Below are 17,809 nucleotides of genomic sequence, written 5' to 3'. Positions count from 1 at the left end.
GGCCCTGGCGCTCGCGCTCTGGGTTCCACCCGGTTGCCATGGGGAGGGGCAGTCAATCAGGTGACGTCGCGCTGTTTCCGGTGGGTGGCTTTGTGGTGTCGTTCCAGTCAGTGTGCTCGGGCCAGGCCGGGCTGGCTACGGTTGTGCTGGACCGGACTGCACCGGACCGGGGGTGGGCCGGGCCGAGTAGGGAGGAGAGGGACCGCTCCTTGGCGGGATTCCTGCAGCTCGGGTGCACGAGCGGGTTGGCGGTGGCGAGCCGGAGAGCGAGGTCAGTAGCCCGGGATGAGCGCCGCCGGCTCCGCACTGACGACAAGACGCCCAGCAGCTTCGGCGGAGCCAGGAAAACGGGAGATGAACAACGCACTGGAGCAGACGAGCCCTCTCTCTGAGGCTGGGCTTCAGCTCAACTAAAGGCTCAACTTGGGTTTTTTTTTGCAGAGGGAAGGAGATCTTTTTTTTCTCTCTCTGTTGGGGTTGGCGGTGGGAGGTGGTCGCCAGATAGAGGAGAAGTTATTATGACCAGCTGGGCCTGAGCGCTGCATTCGTTTTTTTTTCTTTACCTTTTAACTTCAACCGTGAAAATGCCAGTTCCTGCCTTTTTAAATGTGAAATAAATCACTGCTTTGATCTCTTTCGGGTAACTGGACGCTGCTCACCAGTCGCCTTTTGAGGAGGATCATTTTGAGAGTTAAAACTTGAGAGATTAAAATGTCAGCGAAGGTTCGCCTGAAGAAGTTGGAGCAGTTGCTCCTGAACGGACCTCAGATGAATGCAAGTTCAATGAGTGTGGAGACTTTGTTGGATATTTTAATATGCCTTTACAACGAATGTAGCAGCTCGCCTATACGACGGGAAAAATACATTGCAGAATTCTTGGAATGGGGTAAGCATATCCTTAAATGATCTTGTCTCTAATGGTGTCGTGCTTTCAGCTGCGTCCAGATTCAAGAAACAGCTGTTTGTTTACTTTTGTGGAGCAGGCTGAGCGGAATTTCGCTGATTTTCCTGCTTAAAAATCAAAAGATGAGCCGTTCCCGTAGGGTTAATCAAAATTCTAAATGAATAACTCAGATTTGAATGTTTTGTAATGATAGAACGTTTCCAAAAATGCTGCTGCTTTTATAAAGGGGACACCCATCTCCTGCACTCCTTTCTGAAAATGGTTAGCACCAGTTTCATCCACTGCTGCTGTTGCAGTCTGTTTGCTGACCTTTTATTTATGAGTACTTCATTGTATGTACGTTTCATAATTCTAAGTCAGTAGGTGAGCATGTGATAGGAATAAAAGATGTGCATTTCTTTAGCTTATAAATTTTATTATGCAGCTTTTATAGATATTGCTGAGAGCAATCATAAGATGTTAACAGGGAAGTGGTAATAGTTTCATTATAATTAAATGACCACTCTCTTGTATGTTCACAAGCTAAGAGGATTCAGTTCCCAGCCTATTCTGTTGACATAGTAAGAATCACAACTGAATGGTGAGCCATTGTATCTGTTGAAATTGATTTTTAACTCTGCTTAAAAAGGAGGCATGTATTAACTGGTAACAGTTTTGCAGCTTGCACAGTTCCTTTTCTAGGAAGGTATCTACAGTATGATTTGAGGTCTGACATCATTGGGTGGTGCTAGTAATAAGTATGATTGGAGGTTTAATATGACCATTGCTGCAAATTTCATGTGTACTATTTCAACATGTAATCGGACCATTTTCAGTGGAGAATTTCTGAACCGCTGTAAACTGCAATAATCAGAAATTCAAAATAGTGTACATGCATATGTAAATACGTTTTTAATTGTGAAAGAAAATTTTTATTATGGGATGAATGTGATCTCTAAATGAGAAGTCTTCAAATTTTTCAACGTATTTGCATGTGCCACACGAGATTATTTTAATTCAATTTAAAGATGATCAAGATTTTGAAAGTAACAACAATTTTGGTACTTACTATAGTTAACTTCTGGACCTTTTTTTTGTACTCCATAGTTTTTTTTTCCTATTGTATTAATCAGTCATGCAGATTATTTAACTTCTAAGGAACCTTCACTAGTCTTCTCTTAATCCACCCATTTAATCAGATTATGACACATTCTGGAGCAGGTGGTAACCCAGGCCTTCTGCCCCAGAGGTAGGGGCACTACTACTGTGCCAAAAGAGCCGTCTTTCACCATGTCTTAATTACTTAATATCTTAATGTTAAACATTACAATACTTACAACTGAATAATCTACCAAACTCCAAATATAAATATTCAAGAATATGAGCCATTTTAAATTGAACATATAACTTGATAGTGAAACACTTCTACTTGATAGGAAGAGTTTAGTCAAAAAAACTCCCAGCTGGAATCATCTCATCAAACCTATCTGAACACCTTTACAAGTACTTGTACAAAATCTTGCAGAGATCTGAGGAAGGGCCGACCCCTTTTGCTTTGTCAGAAGGTTCAAAATAATGTTGGGACAAAACTTGTATGCAAGTACGTAGTCATGGAGATGTACAGCACGGAAACAGACCCTTCGGTCCAACTTGTTCATGTCGTCCAGATATCCCAACCTAATCTTTGTGGACCCCTCAGTCTCTCTAGGGGCTCCTACTTGATTGCAGTACATGAAGTACATCATTGATAGGTCATTCGTTTGATAGGGATGAGAATTTGTAAAGATGTGATTGTGTATGACAAAAACTGAAATTTCTGGCAGACCCAGCAGGTCTGGCAGCATCTAGAAGAAAGCAGAGTTAACTTTTTGAGTTCAGTGACTCTGGCAATCCTGAGTTCACCAGCAATTTCAGATCTCCAGCATTTGCAGTTCTTTGTTTTATATTCTGTAACTGGTATATAGCACATGAATGTGACTTTTGAATATTTTAAAATTTCATATAGTATGAAATGTTATAATATGGACCATGAGCAGTTTTGTTGTGATTGAGTGGCTTGCTAAGTCATTTCAGAGGGCAGTAGAGAATCAACCACATGGCTGTGGGTCTAGAGTCCTATTGGGCCAGACCAGGTGAGGATGGAGATTTGCTTCCCAGAAGAACATTAGTGAGCCAGATGCACCTTTCTGACAATCCTAGTCATCTGTAGATTCTTAATCAAGATTTTTGTTTTAATTGAATTCAAATTCCACCATTTGCTCTGATGGGACTTGAACCCAGGTCCCCTGGATATTAGCTGAGTTTCTGGTATAATAGCCAATTGAAATTATCGCTAGGCTATTGCCTCCCCTAGCCACTGTTGACATTCAGTAACCACGTTGTGTATTATTTGCAAGATCTGCTGCAGAAGATCACCAGAGATCTTTAGAAAGCACCTTCCAAATCCATGACCACTTTCGTCTTAAAGGATAAAGACAACATGTACTGTACCTGGGAATACTAGCACCTGCAAGTTCTTCTCCAAGTCACTCACCGTGCTGACTTGAAAATGTATTACCGTTCCTTCAATGTCACTGGGTCAAATTCCTAAAATTTCCCTTCCTAATGGCATATAGAATCGGTGATTCACGGGACAACAAATTGTCCCATAAGTGAATTTTAAAAAGTAGTACATTATCCCTAAATATACCATGATTCATTTATCCATTACTCTTACAATTCAATTGAGAAATTCTTCATGTTTACTTAAATGTTTTTAAGTAAGGGACTGAATCAATAAAGAGAATGCAGTGGATATACTGTATTTGTATTTTCTGAATGCATTCAGAAACTTGCTTCTTGACAATCTTTGTGCAAGTTGTTTGGACAAAAAATATAGTAGTGGGCTGTGCTGGAGCACTAATGTAACTTCAACAGAAGTATTATATTATGTGTGTTTGGATTTCTAACTTGATTTTGTGAATGGGGGGGGCACAAAGAGGTTTACCATTTGAAGAGTTGGTTAATAGGCATTGCTTAACTTGACAAGGTTTGGAAGTGATTTACCTTAATGGATCAATGCTGAGTCCCCATTTTTCTTTTTGGTGCACATAGATGGTTTGAACTTGTGCATACAGCCTAGCTGTAACACCAGACTTTACTGATGAAAACAAAATCCGGAAGTTTTGTAAACAAGGAAGAAGCGAGATACTGGAACTATCTTCACTGAAGCACTGATGTGGAGGTGCTGGTGTTGGATTGTGGTGGACAAAGTTAAAAATCACAAACACTAGGTTATAGTCCAACAGGTTTATTTGGAAGTATTAGCTTTCAGAGTGCTGCTCCTTCATCAGGTAACCCAATGAAGGAGCAGCGCTCTGAAAACTAGTATTTCCAAATAAACCTGTTGGACTATAATGTGGTGCTGTGATTTTTTTTTTGAACTTCACTGAAGCAGATCATATGAAATTTTGTGATTATTTTAATATCACTGGGAGGTTTTGTGGAAGCTTTGTACTATCATTAACATTTTCTAAATCTAAAGGCTGATGATCCACCATGTTTGTATTGACTGATGGAGCAGGCTCAAGGGAGCATATGATATGCTCCACCTATTTCTTATGCTCATATGAATAGCAAATTATTTCCTTGGATGGGGATTTAGCAATCTGTTGTAAATAATTTATAATTATCACTTAGAATGATGATAACGTTTAGGACCAATTTCTTTATAAAGAAATTTTCTGGATCAAATCTTCCATCAAGGTAAAATTGGCTGCATATTTGAAGTAGTGGAAGATTGAAGGCAAGTCAATGGGAGTAGTTTTGGATAAATCTAATAAAGAGACCAGCACAAACATAATGAACTGAATGTTTTTCTATGCTGTTAGTTTCTGTAGTTTTATGTAAATTATTCACAATCAAAGATAGAAGTTCACTGAATTTCTTTTTTGACAAAAAGTCTGGTTTGAATAATAAGTGAATGAAAGTTTTCTATTGCCAGTGGTTACTATTTAACAACGTCAGTACTATTTGCATTGTAGATCACTAAAGATACAATATTGTACATTGCTAGTGATCTTGATCTTAGTTGGAGTGAAATAGTTATTCGTCAGTTGTCTATTTTGATTTTTTAATAGAATACCAACTCATCAAATTCCAAAATTAAGTAATGAAATGAAATTTTAATCACAGTAATCTGGAGTTGTTTATAGTTAAAATATTTTTGTGACATTAATGGGGTTTTGTCTGGCTCACATCTGTTCCATTGTTCTCAATTCTGCATTATAATTGTTCCACCAAAAAAACAAAATCTAACTTTTTTTACAAAGTCACAGCAATACTTGAGTTAAGCAAAACTCCTAACAAGCATAATTTCAAATTGATCCTTAATGTAACACCCAGCATAGTTTTGAAATATTAGATAAGTGAGTGTGCGATTATTAGTGGTGGTTGAAAAGATGGTTTTTGGAATTGGTTAGATTATTTATTCGCCATTATTACAAGGTAGTGAAAAAAATGCAGCTGCTCTTTATTGAAAGTCTCTTTTTTTTTAATCAAGTAACATCAAAACTGCAAACATTGTGAAATGTGTGGGTATATATAAAATTTTATGTAAATAGCCTTGGAATTGGGTATACTGTATTGGAAAGGCAGAGTGCCATGTTTAATGCAAATTTGTATTTTTAAGAATACTTGAAATAGGATCTGATATTGAGACTTGTTTACCTTTTGATTTCCTTTGAGCACCATTATATGCGCATGCATGCCTGCAGTGCGTTTGCTATCTCAATTTTCAGATTTGAAATTGTTTGTAATTCAGATCACCTGTTAGTAAATATGTTCCTGAATGTGTACATATTGAGTGGGACTTCTGTCCTAAATATTGGAGTAGCTCCCTTTTCAATTAGTTTCCAGCTCAAAAAAATGACCACAATGAGGTTCCTTAACCATAAATGTAGTTGCGTTCATGTTTGGTCTCTTTATCTCTCAAGGAATATCTAAGAAATTACATCACTGCATTATTGGGACTTGAAGAGCTGATGACTAACAAAAAACAGTTGTTAATCTTACTTTAAATTTGCTGCTTTGTTCTTTGGCCTGAACACATTAACAAGGCCAGAAATTTATTTACATTTGGAAGTTATGAACAACCTTTATGATTTGAAAATATTCTCCTTATCTTTTAATTACAGATAAATGGTTCTCTTTAACCTAAGTTTTCCATTTGCAGCAGCCAATGAGCAACATACAAAAAAGATGGGAAAAGATCATGAAGCCACCCATCCAGACATGGTGCAATCACGTACATTTTTGACCCACCCCAACCATGCAAAAGCCTGGGAGAAGCAAATAAAGCAGAAAAACCTGCGGTCAATTCAGAAAAAAACTCCTTTTGTGATTCCCTAAGGTAATCAAGCAAGGCTCCTGGAGACAGTGTCAGTCTGTAACTCCAATTAATCCCAGCTAACTAGCAACCTACATGCTGTAACTAGAATGCTGTGTTTGCTCAGGGATTTGTCATCTCTTATTTTAAGACAAGGAAGAATCCAAAACCATTGCATGTTTTGGCAGTTGTGGAGGGCAATACTTTCCATGCAAAAATAAATGCTGACTTATGTATAGTAAGTGTTTTTATGCATAGTTGCTGGATCCTTTGTTGCTATTCATAATCAAATAACCTATTCAAACTAACTAACTGTAAATGATTTATTTTTAAAAGAATCAATCATGTCCCCTCTAATCCTGCATTTTGAAAATTAAATAACCCTGGCTATTGTACCTATAGAGAAGGACCAAGCTTCTAACATTTCTGGTTTATGAGCTTGTATCAGAAGTTTCTGCTTTTGTTTTAGATTTTCATCATCTATATTTTACTTTCTGCTGAACCAAGGTTTGAGGTCCAACATAATTTTGGGTGTTTTTCCAGCATATTGACTATTATTATCAATCTGTAAGGAATAGAGGTAGACACAATATTTCAAAGTGAGATGTGAAAAAATTATTATGCTTACGTAGTTTTTATATTCCATAGTCTCAATGAAGAAACTCCAAAGTGCATTTGCCTTTCTTTAGTTGCTCCACATATTGCTTAATGTACTTTCTTAATGAGTTGTGACAATTGGGTCATTGACTTCCTTGATTGTGACCAGTTGTTTTTTTTTCAAATGTAACTGAAATTTATTATTACAATATGCAATTTTTATAACAAAATTTCATATGAAATGGTTCAATTCCACGGAACTATCAAATTATACCAAGTCTAATGGTCATGTTTGTAATTGAGCCAATGACTAAATTATATTTGGTTTTGCAATGCGCACTGGTTCAATTTTTGAAGAAATAAGCTGCAGAAAGTAAGAACTACATATTGTTTTATAACTGTTGTTTACCTTGTAAGATTTGTGTGAAACTAGGAAGGGATTGGCTGTTGGTGAAAGATAATTGTGGTGGGTTGGGTGGTCAGTTTTAACTTTGGCCTGCTTTTCTGCAAGAGATTGATGCAATAAGTATTTGTTCAAAAGCTGCTGTGCCTTCAAATACTTAAAAAGTAATTTAATTCTATTTTATAATAATAATTTGCAGAAAGCATTCTTTTGTTTATGGTGGACATTTTTCTATAAAACTACTGAACTGCCTGTTTAAAATTTGCACTCTACTGTCTTCTCAAAGTAGGAAGTATGTAGACAATCCAGCATGATACTTTGTTTAGCATATACAGCCACTAGCATTTATTTCAGATCATTGAAAAAGCAGAGGACACAATACACCTAAAGATCAAAGGCCACTAAATTGCATCAAATTGTTACTTTCTAGATTGATGTTAATAGCGTAAACACATTCTTTGGATTTCATCACTGTGGCATAGGCTATGAGGACTTGTATGATTTCTGCTCTAGCTGTTCAGTTTTTGCTTACTCATTCCTGTGGTGTAAGCATCATTGGCAAGGCCAGCCGTTATTGTCCTTCTGAGATTGCCTTTGAGAGGATGAGTTGCTTTCTTGAATTTATGCGGCCTATGTAGTACACTGTATTGTCAGAGATGAAGTTTCAGGATTTAGACCAAAACTCAGTGAAGTAATGTTGTGTACAATTCAAGTCACAATGATGTGTGACTGGAAGGAACTTGATGGTGGTCCCATGCATCTACTGCCAGAGTCCTCCTTGATGGTACAGGTTGCAGATTTGGAAGATATAGTTGAAAGAGTCTTGCCACAGTGCTGCGGTGCGTCTTGTTCATGGTACACAGTTAGCAGTTAAGGTGTTTGATGGGTCAATCGAACAGGTGCTTTGTATATCATTGGAACTGTCTCTATCGAGGCATATGTGTCTTCCACTGCACATGTACATTGTGGAAATACTTTAGAAGAGTTGGTACAAGATGAGTTGCTTGTCCCAGAGTTCCCAGGTTCTGGCCTCCTTATAACCGCAATATTTATATAGCTGGTCCAGTTCAGTTTCTGATCACTAGTAATCCTCAGGATATTAATGGAGGATAAATGGCTGATAATGCCATTGAATGTCAAGGGAAGATGTTGAGAATCTCTCTTGGCTGAGGTAATCATTGGCAGTATATGGCATATAATTGTCCAAATCTGAATATTGTCTGAATCTCTCTGCATTGGGGACATAGACTGATTCGGTGTTTGAAGAGTTGCAAAGGTCCCGAACATCTCAATTTTTGACCTTAAGGAGGAAGGTGAGACATTGAAACACCTGAAGGTGATTGGACCTAGAACCTTGAACTCCTGCATTAATGATCTGCAGCTGAAATGATTGGTTTCTAGTAATTACAACAATGTTCCATTGTGTTGTGTATGACATGGTGGTGTGTTGAGTGAAAGTAATGCTGGACTGTTCCATTGAAAGCTTTCCTGTTGCTCTGCTCAGCTGCTGCTTGCTAGATTTACACGCAGTCTGACCTCAGGTATTCTAAACTGTAAGAGTTCCTTAAGATCACCATCGGCCCCAAATTCTCGAAGACATTACTGTTATAGCAAAGAGCAGAAGTACTTATCAATGAAAGAAAAAGGGCGATCTGATCACATCTTTCACCTAGTTCCCTGTTTTGCCAAACTCCACTCCTGAATGCAGCGAGATTGCATTCCATTGCTTGTTCTGAAGGGAAATCAGTGGTTATGGGGAAAAGGCAAGAAAGCAGATCTTCCTATTTCCTATGGTCTTATGGAGGTTTTCCCTTATTCCTGTCGACTTACACTTTGCTAGGGCACTTTGATGCCACAATTCAGTCAAATGCTGCCTTGATATCAAGAGTGGTGACTTTTTATGTTGGCTCTGGAATTTAACTGTCCTGTAGATGTTAACACAATGAAAGGACAAGTCAAAAAAGTACTAGAAAACAGTGAAGAGGATGCCACGATAAGTGGCAAGAGAAGGAGGAAGTTGTGCCATCAATATCTTTGAAGTGATGAAGCAGGTTTATTCTGATACTGGCATCTTCTCCAATTATATCATGAAGTTGTTTATCAACAAAATGTTTGAACACATCATAGGGGAAACTTCTCACCTGGCCCATTACAACCAATGCAGCGCCACTAGCTCCTGGGAGATCCAGTGCGTCTACTGCGGCCTGAGGAGCTGGCCAAGGGTGCTGTGTCAGCGGGAACAAGGGTGTGACCAGGTACACCAACTCCAAGTGAAACATCAAATTTTATTTGGAAAAAAAAACACCAAGCAGTTGAATGGTCTTTTTAGAACACAGACTAAACTTGGATGAGCAGATTACCACTTTTTACTATGACCAGGATGACTACTTCCATTAATTTGATTCAGACTAGACTGGTAGATCAGTTATCACTCATTGGATTTTTTTGTGGACAGGACATGCATAGGTAAATTTCCATACCATCTCTCAGATTCCAGTATTGTAGCAGCTGAAGTAACTTGGTGATCACAAGTCTTCAGTACTGCTACTAGTATATTGTAAGGATCTAGATTTTGCAGCTTCCTGTGCCTTCAGCAATTTGCTTATGATGACTGCTAGCTATAATTTCAGGGATCTCCGATAGAAGCCAAGATGAATCATTTTACTTGTGGCTGAGGGTGGTCATAAATGCTCCACCCCTTATTTATTTGTGCTGACTTGTCAGGTTTCCTCCGCATCTAGGATGGTGATCTTTCTGGAGCTGCTACTTTTGATTAGTTATTTAATTGTCCTGTATCACTCATAATCAAATGTAGTGGGATTGCTGACCTGTGATCTGAATAACTGTTTAGCTGTATCTATGTTGCTTTTGATGTTTGGCTTGGATATAGATCTGTACTGAACTTCACCAGGTTGGCATATTTGTTTTATATGTCTAATGTTGCTCCTATTATGCTCTCCTGGATCATCATTAATTAGTTTGCTCCCATTGTTTGATGGCAGTGGTGGAATGAAGGCTATGATGGGCCTTGAAGTTGGATACAGTTCGACTGCTGATAACCTACAGGGTCACGTGTCCAATTTTGACCAGCTGGATCTGCTGTGGTGACATTTGACACAATGGAGACTGTTTTCCATGTGATGACTGGATTTTGTCTCCACGAGAGTTATGCGGTGGGCACTCTCTATAATACTGTCATGAGCACATCCATCTGTGACTGAGATTGGTAAAGATGCATCAAATTGTTTTGTTTCTTTTGATAATTTTATAGTTTAACATTGTTCTAGGAATGGGATGACTGCGTATATTGATGGTGGACCATCTAGTTAATCTACTGTAGCCTTGCTGGTGCTTCTGTAATGGTTTCAGGTAGGGTATTTACCAATTAGAGTCAACATCTGTGGTGGCATAGTGGTAATATCACTGGACTGGAAATCCAGCCCCCGAGGCTGGATTCAAATCCTTCCAAGGCAGATGGAGAAATTTGAAGTCATGGAGCTGTACAGGCATGGAAACAGGCCAGTTGGTCTGACTTGTCCACGTCAACCAGATATCCTAAATTAATCTAGTCCTGTTTGCCAGTATTTGGCCAATTTCCCTCTAAATCCTTCCTATTCATGTATCCATTCAGATGCCTTTTAAAGGTTGTAATTCTATTAGTCTCTCCACTTCCTCTGGCAGCTCAATCCATACACCCTCTGCGTGAAAAAGTTGCATTTTGAGTTCATTTTAAATCTTTCTTCCCTCACTCTAAATCTATGCATTCTAGATTTGGACTCCTTACCCTGGGGAAAATACCTTAGTTATTCACCCTATCCATGCCCCTCATGATCTTGTAAACTTCTATAAGGTCATCCCTCAGCCTTCAACTTTCTAGGGAAAATAGCCCCAGCCTATTCAGCTTCTCCCCATAGCTGAAACCCTCAATACTGAATCTTTTCAAGTTTCACAACACCTTCCCTATACCAGGGAGACCTGAACTGAACATAGTATTCCAAGGGTGGCTGAACCAAATATAACCGCAACATGATTTCCCAACTCCTATTCTCAATGCACTGACCAATAAAAAGACAAGCATACCAAAAGCTGCCTTCACCACGCTGTCTACCTGAGACTCTAGTTTCAGGGAGCTATGAACATGCACTTCAAGGTCTCTTTGTTCAGCAGCTTCCCCAGGACCTTACCACTAATTGTACAAGTCCTTCTCTGATTTGCTTTTCCAAAATACAGCACCTCACATTTATCTAAATTAAACTCCATTTACCACTTCTTGGCCCATTGGTCCATCTGATCAAGATCCCATTGTAATCTGACGTAACCTTCTTTGTCCATTACACCACCAATTTTGGTATTGTCTGCAAAGTTACTGACCATACCTCCTATGTTCGCATCCAAATTATTTTTGAATTCCAGAACTTTTTGTTGACTATAAAAGGAGTTAGTCTGATGGACACCAAGTAACCATTGCCGATTGTCATTTAACGCCCACAATTGCTCCTTTTTAAAGGAAGGAAATTTGCTGTCCCTTCTGATCTATCCCACATATCTTCAGTTCCACAGATACATGGTTGATTCTTAATTGCTTTCTTGGGCAACTATGGATGGCCAATAATTGCTAGCTTAGCCAGTGATACCCACATCTGCAGGATTTGGAAAGCATTGACATGACAGTATTTGCACAACATTGCTATTGCCTTTCACAGTAAAAGTTAGGAAGGGGAGTGAGGCATTTGGAGTAACCTTGATCAGTTCACTATATTGCACCCTGAAGCCAGAGATTGAGAAGGTCGATGTTGAGTTCAGTATGTTAAATTGTGTCAAGCCTCTTGAGTGTTGTGGCTACACCTATCTAGGTAACTGATGAATATTTCTTTGCTGAATTGAGCCTTGAAGCTTTGTGTGGAGGGTCTAAAGATCCAGGATGGAGCCTTGCATTGCTTTTGTAGCTACCTGTCACTTGTTTGGATGTTTCCCAGGCCCTGATGTAGACTGGTGGGAGCTTATTTTTGGAAAAGCTAAACTGTGAACAGCTGCATGCCTGACTTTCTGATTGAGGGAAATTTGACAATACTTGTGACAAGGAACTATCACTGAGGAACTTCTGTATTGATGTTTGATACTTGACAACTAGATTTTTTTTTAAAAGTCCTCAATGATGTCAGTTTTGCTGAAGTTGCTTGTGTACAAGGGTGATGAAGTGAATTCAGTGTCACAAGGCAGCAATGCAATGACTGTTATCATTTATATTTATCAATTAATTTTGAAAAAAAAGCAGTCAAGAAAATTTGTCACGGCTTTATTTTGTTAATTTATAATACTTCTCTGTAGTAGTTAGTAAGTTTCACACTTTATTGCTGCGCATAATGTGTATTGTTTTGTACTATGAGTAACCATCCTATGAAGTTTATTAAATTTCAGAGAAGGTTTGCATGATAATATCTAAACTAATAGTTTGTAGTATATCTCCAAGGCATCAGTGAATTTGGTCTATTTTTAAGTACTTGTTGAGTCTCTATTTGTTCCATGACTTGAGAATCTAATAGTGCCAAGATTTGTGTAATTTATTATTCCAGAATAAGAGCAGAAAATGCTGGAAATATTTGGATCATGCAGCATTTGTAGAGAGAGCAGAAGATTTAGCATTTCAGTTATAAACTTTACATCAGAACTGACCGGCCATTAACCTGAGACTGATAGCCTGCTTTATTTTCCAGAGCTGCTGAATATTCCCATCAATTTCTTTAATAATCTAGACATTGGGATGGTACCAAAATTGGTGGTGTCGTGGACAGCCGAGATAACAATGGGATCTTGATCAGATGAGCCAGTGGGCTGTGAAGTGGCAGATGGAGTTAATTTAGATAAATGTGAGGTGCTGCATTAGGCAAAGCAAACCAAAGCAGGACTTGTACACTTAATGGTAAGGTCCAAGGGAGTGTTGCTGAACAAAGAGAACTTGGAGTGCAGGCTCACAGCTCCTTGAAAGTGGAATCGCAGGTAGACAGGATAGTGAAGAAGGCGTTTGGTATGCGTTCCTTTATTGGTCAAGAGTATTGGGAGGTATGTTGTGGCTGTACAGAACTTTGGCTAGGCCACTTTTGAAATATTGCAACCAGTTCTGGTCTCCTTCCTATCGGAAGGATGTTGTGAAACTTGAAAGGGTTCAGAAAAGCTTTACAAGGATATTGCCAGAGTTGGAGGATTTGAGCTCTAGGGAGAGGTTGAATTGGCTGGGTCTGTTTTCCGTGGAGCATCAGAGGCTGAGGGGTAACCTTATCGAGGTTTATAAAATCTTGAGGGACACGGATAGGATAAATAAATAAAGTCTTTTCCCTGGGATGGGGGAGTCTAGAACTAGAGGGCATAGGTTTAGGATGAGGGGGGGGAAAGATATAAAAGAGACCTAAGGGGCAACTTTTTCATGCAGAGGGTGGTATATGTATGGAATAAGCTGCCAGAGGAAGTGGTGGAGGCTAGTACAATTGCAACATTTAAAAGGCATCTGGGTATATGAATAGAAACGGTTTGGAAGGATATGGGACAGATGCAGGTGAGTGGGACTAGATTGGGTTGGGATATCTGGTCGGCATGGATCTGCTTGTCCGAAGGGTCTGTTTTCATGCTGGACATCTCTGACTCTATGATAATTAAGAGCTTTACATTGATAAAATTGTTGCTGTTTTCACTTTTGCATCAAAGTTTAAATCTTTTTAGTTCTGGCACCAGTTTAATAGCAAGAAATTCTTTATTTTTTGCTAACAGTACTGAGGTTCTTGTAATTTTTGAAGCCTTTTGGCAAACTCAATGTACCTTTTCAAGGTGCTCTCAGATACTCCCATTGATTCTCAGGAGGGGAGATGGATTGTGAATTACTGTGCAAAAAGGAAACCTCAACATACTGTAGCTCCTTTTATTTATTATAGAGCAATTCTAAACATTTTTGAACCTGCTGGAGATATCTCATGGGTGATAGGATATTTCTGAACTTGGTCTTATCTGGAAATGTCTGAAGGCTTTTTTCATAATGAAAGTGCTGGAAAGGTTCAGATCTGGCAGAAGGGAGGATCAATTAAAATTTACTAGTTGAGTAGGACTTCTTTGGAGTCCTTTTACCTTTGCACAGACTTGTTCACAAAACTTTTGAAAAATTGGTTATAGCTGACCTTTCCTTTTGAAATTGCTGCAGAATTAGTTTGGTATATTCATTTGTTGTTTTGGATAGTTTATTTATGTAAAGTTTAAAAGAATAAGATAAATTCAGATTGGGTTTAAACCATTTCAAATTAACTTTTTAATAGTTTACACACTGAGACATGTTTTTCAGGGGACAAGAATGTTCTTTAACAATGTTTTCTATCCTGTAACGTAATTGTGCTAGGCATCAGTCAGGCATTGTTTTCACTTCCGTCAGAATCTGGCAGTAGTCAGGTGATTTGCCTTCTGTTTTCTACAAGTAGAAATAAATTTTAAATCTAATTTAGTCATTGGTGATTTGTAGTGTTAACTGTGCATTACCAAAATAAGACGACATTAACTTGATAGCTTGAGAATGTGCTCATTCAGTGAATAAGATACTATTATTCAGTGTAGGTTGAATCTCTCGTGCATTAAATCAGTAAAATAATGTAATTTTATTAAAAGTTAAGCGTCTACTTAGAACTTGGATAAGTTTATACTTGACCTCGGAATATGGTTTCACATTTAATGCAGCAGAAACAGCTGTCTTACAATAAACATCCTACAGCTAACTGATTCGAGATTGGCTAGGTGATAGTCACATGCTTTGTGAAAAATATAATCTATCTGAACATTGCCCAAAGCAGGAACTTGACTTTCACTGACCTTTAATTTGAAACTTAACTGCTGAGGAAGTTTTCTGTGAACTGGGTGTGTATTGGCAAAAAAAACACAATGTTAGTTTACTGGCATTTGACAATAAATATAATTTACTACCCAGCACCACCACACCTCTTTGGGAAATGTCCAAGCAAGGATAAGGGTGTGTGTATTGTTTTTCTGTATTTTTTGTAATAAGTCCTTTTAAAAAAAAATCCAGCATTGAAAGTTTGTTTTTCCTATGCAAAAGGTCTCGCTATTGGGGTCTTATTTTTTACAAAGTCTGATCGTTATTAGGCCTGTTTAGAACCACACTGGAATCACGATATAAATTACTAGCTGCATCTCAACATGTCCAAACAAGTACATTACAATGAAAAAAATCAAAATTTTCAGTATCTTCAGTGCTGTGTTTTTCTGCAGTGAGTGCTGCTTTGGGTACGCTTAATGTAAATGGGAGTTTAGGAAGTGGGGGAGTTCAATGTTGAGGGGTACGAGCGCCCTCCAGTAATTGGCTGTTACTTTACTACAGGGGAAGAAGCTGGTTACAAGAAATTTACTCTATTGATTCTGGTTGTAATAGTTTCCAAAGCTAATGTTTGGAAGGTCAGTTTGGCAGCAGAATATACATCCTGTGAGTTGTGCGAATTCATGGTGCAGGAAGTGTCACTGGCTGCAGAAGCTTGGGCTGTAGGTTTCAGAAGTCGAACGATGGCTAAAGTGAGTGTTGTGCATCCATGAGATTGAGAACAGTGTGTAAAGCTCATTTTAGGGAGGCGGTAACACTGCAGGTAGAAACATATAGGCAGAAATGGAATGGATAGTTGCCAGACAGTCTTGAGAACCAGGCATGCAGTGCAGAAGTTCCCAGAATCTATCTTGGTGATTGGTTTTCTGCTTTGGACCCACCTAGTTCTGTCTCACCAAATGCATAACACTTGTCACTATTTGAGTCAGAAATGTTAGTGGTGAGCCAGAGGATTGGGAAAGTTTTCAAAACCAATAAAAGACAAGCAAAAAGTAAGATGGATAAGATAGGTTTTGAAGGTAAACTTGCACGTAATATCAAAATAGACAGTAAGAACTTCAAATATATAAAAAGGAAGAGAGAGGCCAAAGTTAACATAGGCCCCTTAGATGGTGAGTCTGCAGAAATAATGGGGAACCAGGAAATAGCAGAGGAGTTGAATGAATACTTTGCATTAGCCTTGGCAATAGAAATTGCTGCTAACATTCCAAAATTACTAATTAATCACGGGGCAAAAGGAGGAAAGGAAATACATACGATGATGATCATGAGAAAAAAGTGCTAGGGAAACTACTGGGGCTAAACACTGATAAGTCCCCTCGATCTGATGGTCTCGATCCGAGGATATTAAAAATTGCTATACTGGTAATGGATATATTGGTAGTAAGCTTGGACGAATCTTTAGATTCTGGAAAAGTTCCAAAAGGTTGGAAAACTGCCAATGTAATACCTTTGTTTAAAAAAGGAAGGAGACAAAAACCGATAACTATAGGCCAGTTAGTTTGATATGTTATTGGAAAAAATGTTAGACTGAATTGTAAAAGATCTAATAGCAGAGCATTTAGAAATAATTTATGTAATCAAGTAGAGTCAGCATGGCTTCTTGAAGCGGAAATTGTACTTGACAAACTGAATAGAATTCTTGGAAGTACCACCAATCAAAGCATTTCATTGACTGACTAATAGAAGACAGAAGTGGGATACAAGAGGCATTTTCAGGATGGCAGTCAGTGACTAGTTGTGTGCCATAGGGGCCAATGCCTGTACCGCAGTTATTTACAGAATGATATTAATGACTTGGATGAGGAAAGTGAATGTGCTGTAGCGAAGTTTGCAGATGACAAAAAGAAGTATGTGAGAATAACACAGTCTACAGAGGATAACAGGCAGGTTCAGCAAATGGGCAAAAACTTGAGAGATGAAATATAATGTGTTTAAAATATGAGGTTATGTTCCTTGGCTTGAAGAATAGAGGAGATGAATATTATTTAAATGAAGAAAGACTGCAGAAAGCACAGAGGCATTTGAGTCCCCTTGTGTTAATCACAGAATGAGCATCCAGGCTGAGCAGCAATGGAGAAGGCAAATGGAATGTTGGCCTTTATTTCAAAGGAAATAGGGTAAAACAAATCTTGCCAAAACAATACATGGCTTTAATCATAGATGCAATATATTGTGAGCAGTTTCGTTCCCCTTACCTAAAGGAAAATGCTGGAATGGGAGGCAGTCCAGAGATGCTTCACAAGGCTGATCCCAGCTATGGAGTGACTGTCTTAGGAGGAGAATAGGTTGAGTGTATTGGACCTACCTGTTGGAGTTTATAAGAATGAGAGGCTGCCCTGTTGAAAAGTATGAGATCATTGGGTGGGTGTGGTTGGGGGAGTTGGTTCTTGACAGCTTAGATGTGCGATACTTATTTTTCCCTTGTGGGACAATCTATGACCAGAGGACATAATCTCTCTTTTCTCAGAAGGTAATAAATTTTGTGGAATTCTTTACCACAGGGGTCTTTAGTATATTCAAGGCTGAGAAAGACAGATTTTTAATCAGTAAGGGCATTGAAGTTTATCATTAAGGGAACAGATAAGGTGGTTAAGAGGAATATCAGTTCAGCCACGGTGGAATACACCTGATGAGTTGAATGGCCTACTTCTGCTCCTTTTTTATGGTCTTATCTCTTGAGGAGGGGAGGCGTAA

The 17,809-nt window shown here is 38.6% G+C and overlaps 1 protein-coding gene across 4 annotated transcripts in view; it reads left to right on the top strand.

Annotated features, from left to right (window-relative positions):
- The first annotated feature begins 75 nt into the window (after positions 1 to 75).
- The window catches only part of cdc42bpb (CDC42 binding protein kinase beta (DMPK-like)), a 206,973-nt gene continuing 189,239 nt past the window's right edge, over positions 76 to 17,809 (top strand). For 3 of the 4 annotated variants that reach the window (XM_072568555.1, XM_072568554.1, XM_072568553.1), the window contains exon 1: positions 76 to 886. In XM_072568555.1, the coding sequence (XP_072424656.1) occupies positions 712 to 886 (175 nt within the window). In that variant the 5' untranslated portion in view covers positions 76 to 711. The remainder of the gene's footprint in view (positions 887 to 17,809) is intronic. The other variant, XM_072568556.1, reaches the window with a different exon arrangement.

This window comes from Chiloscyllium punctatum, chromosome 4 (assembly GCF_047496795.1).
Source record: "Chiloscyllium punctatum isolate Juve2018m chromosome 4, sChiPun1.3, whole genome shotgun sequence".
Classification (NCBI taxonomy): Eukaryota; Metazoa; Chordata; class Chondrichthyes; order Orectolobiformes; family Hemiscylliidae; genus Chiloscyllium; species Chiloscyllium punctatum.
Note: the sequence above shows the minus strand (reverse complement) of the source record. Positions and strands in the feature narration are given on the sequence as shown.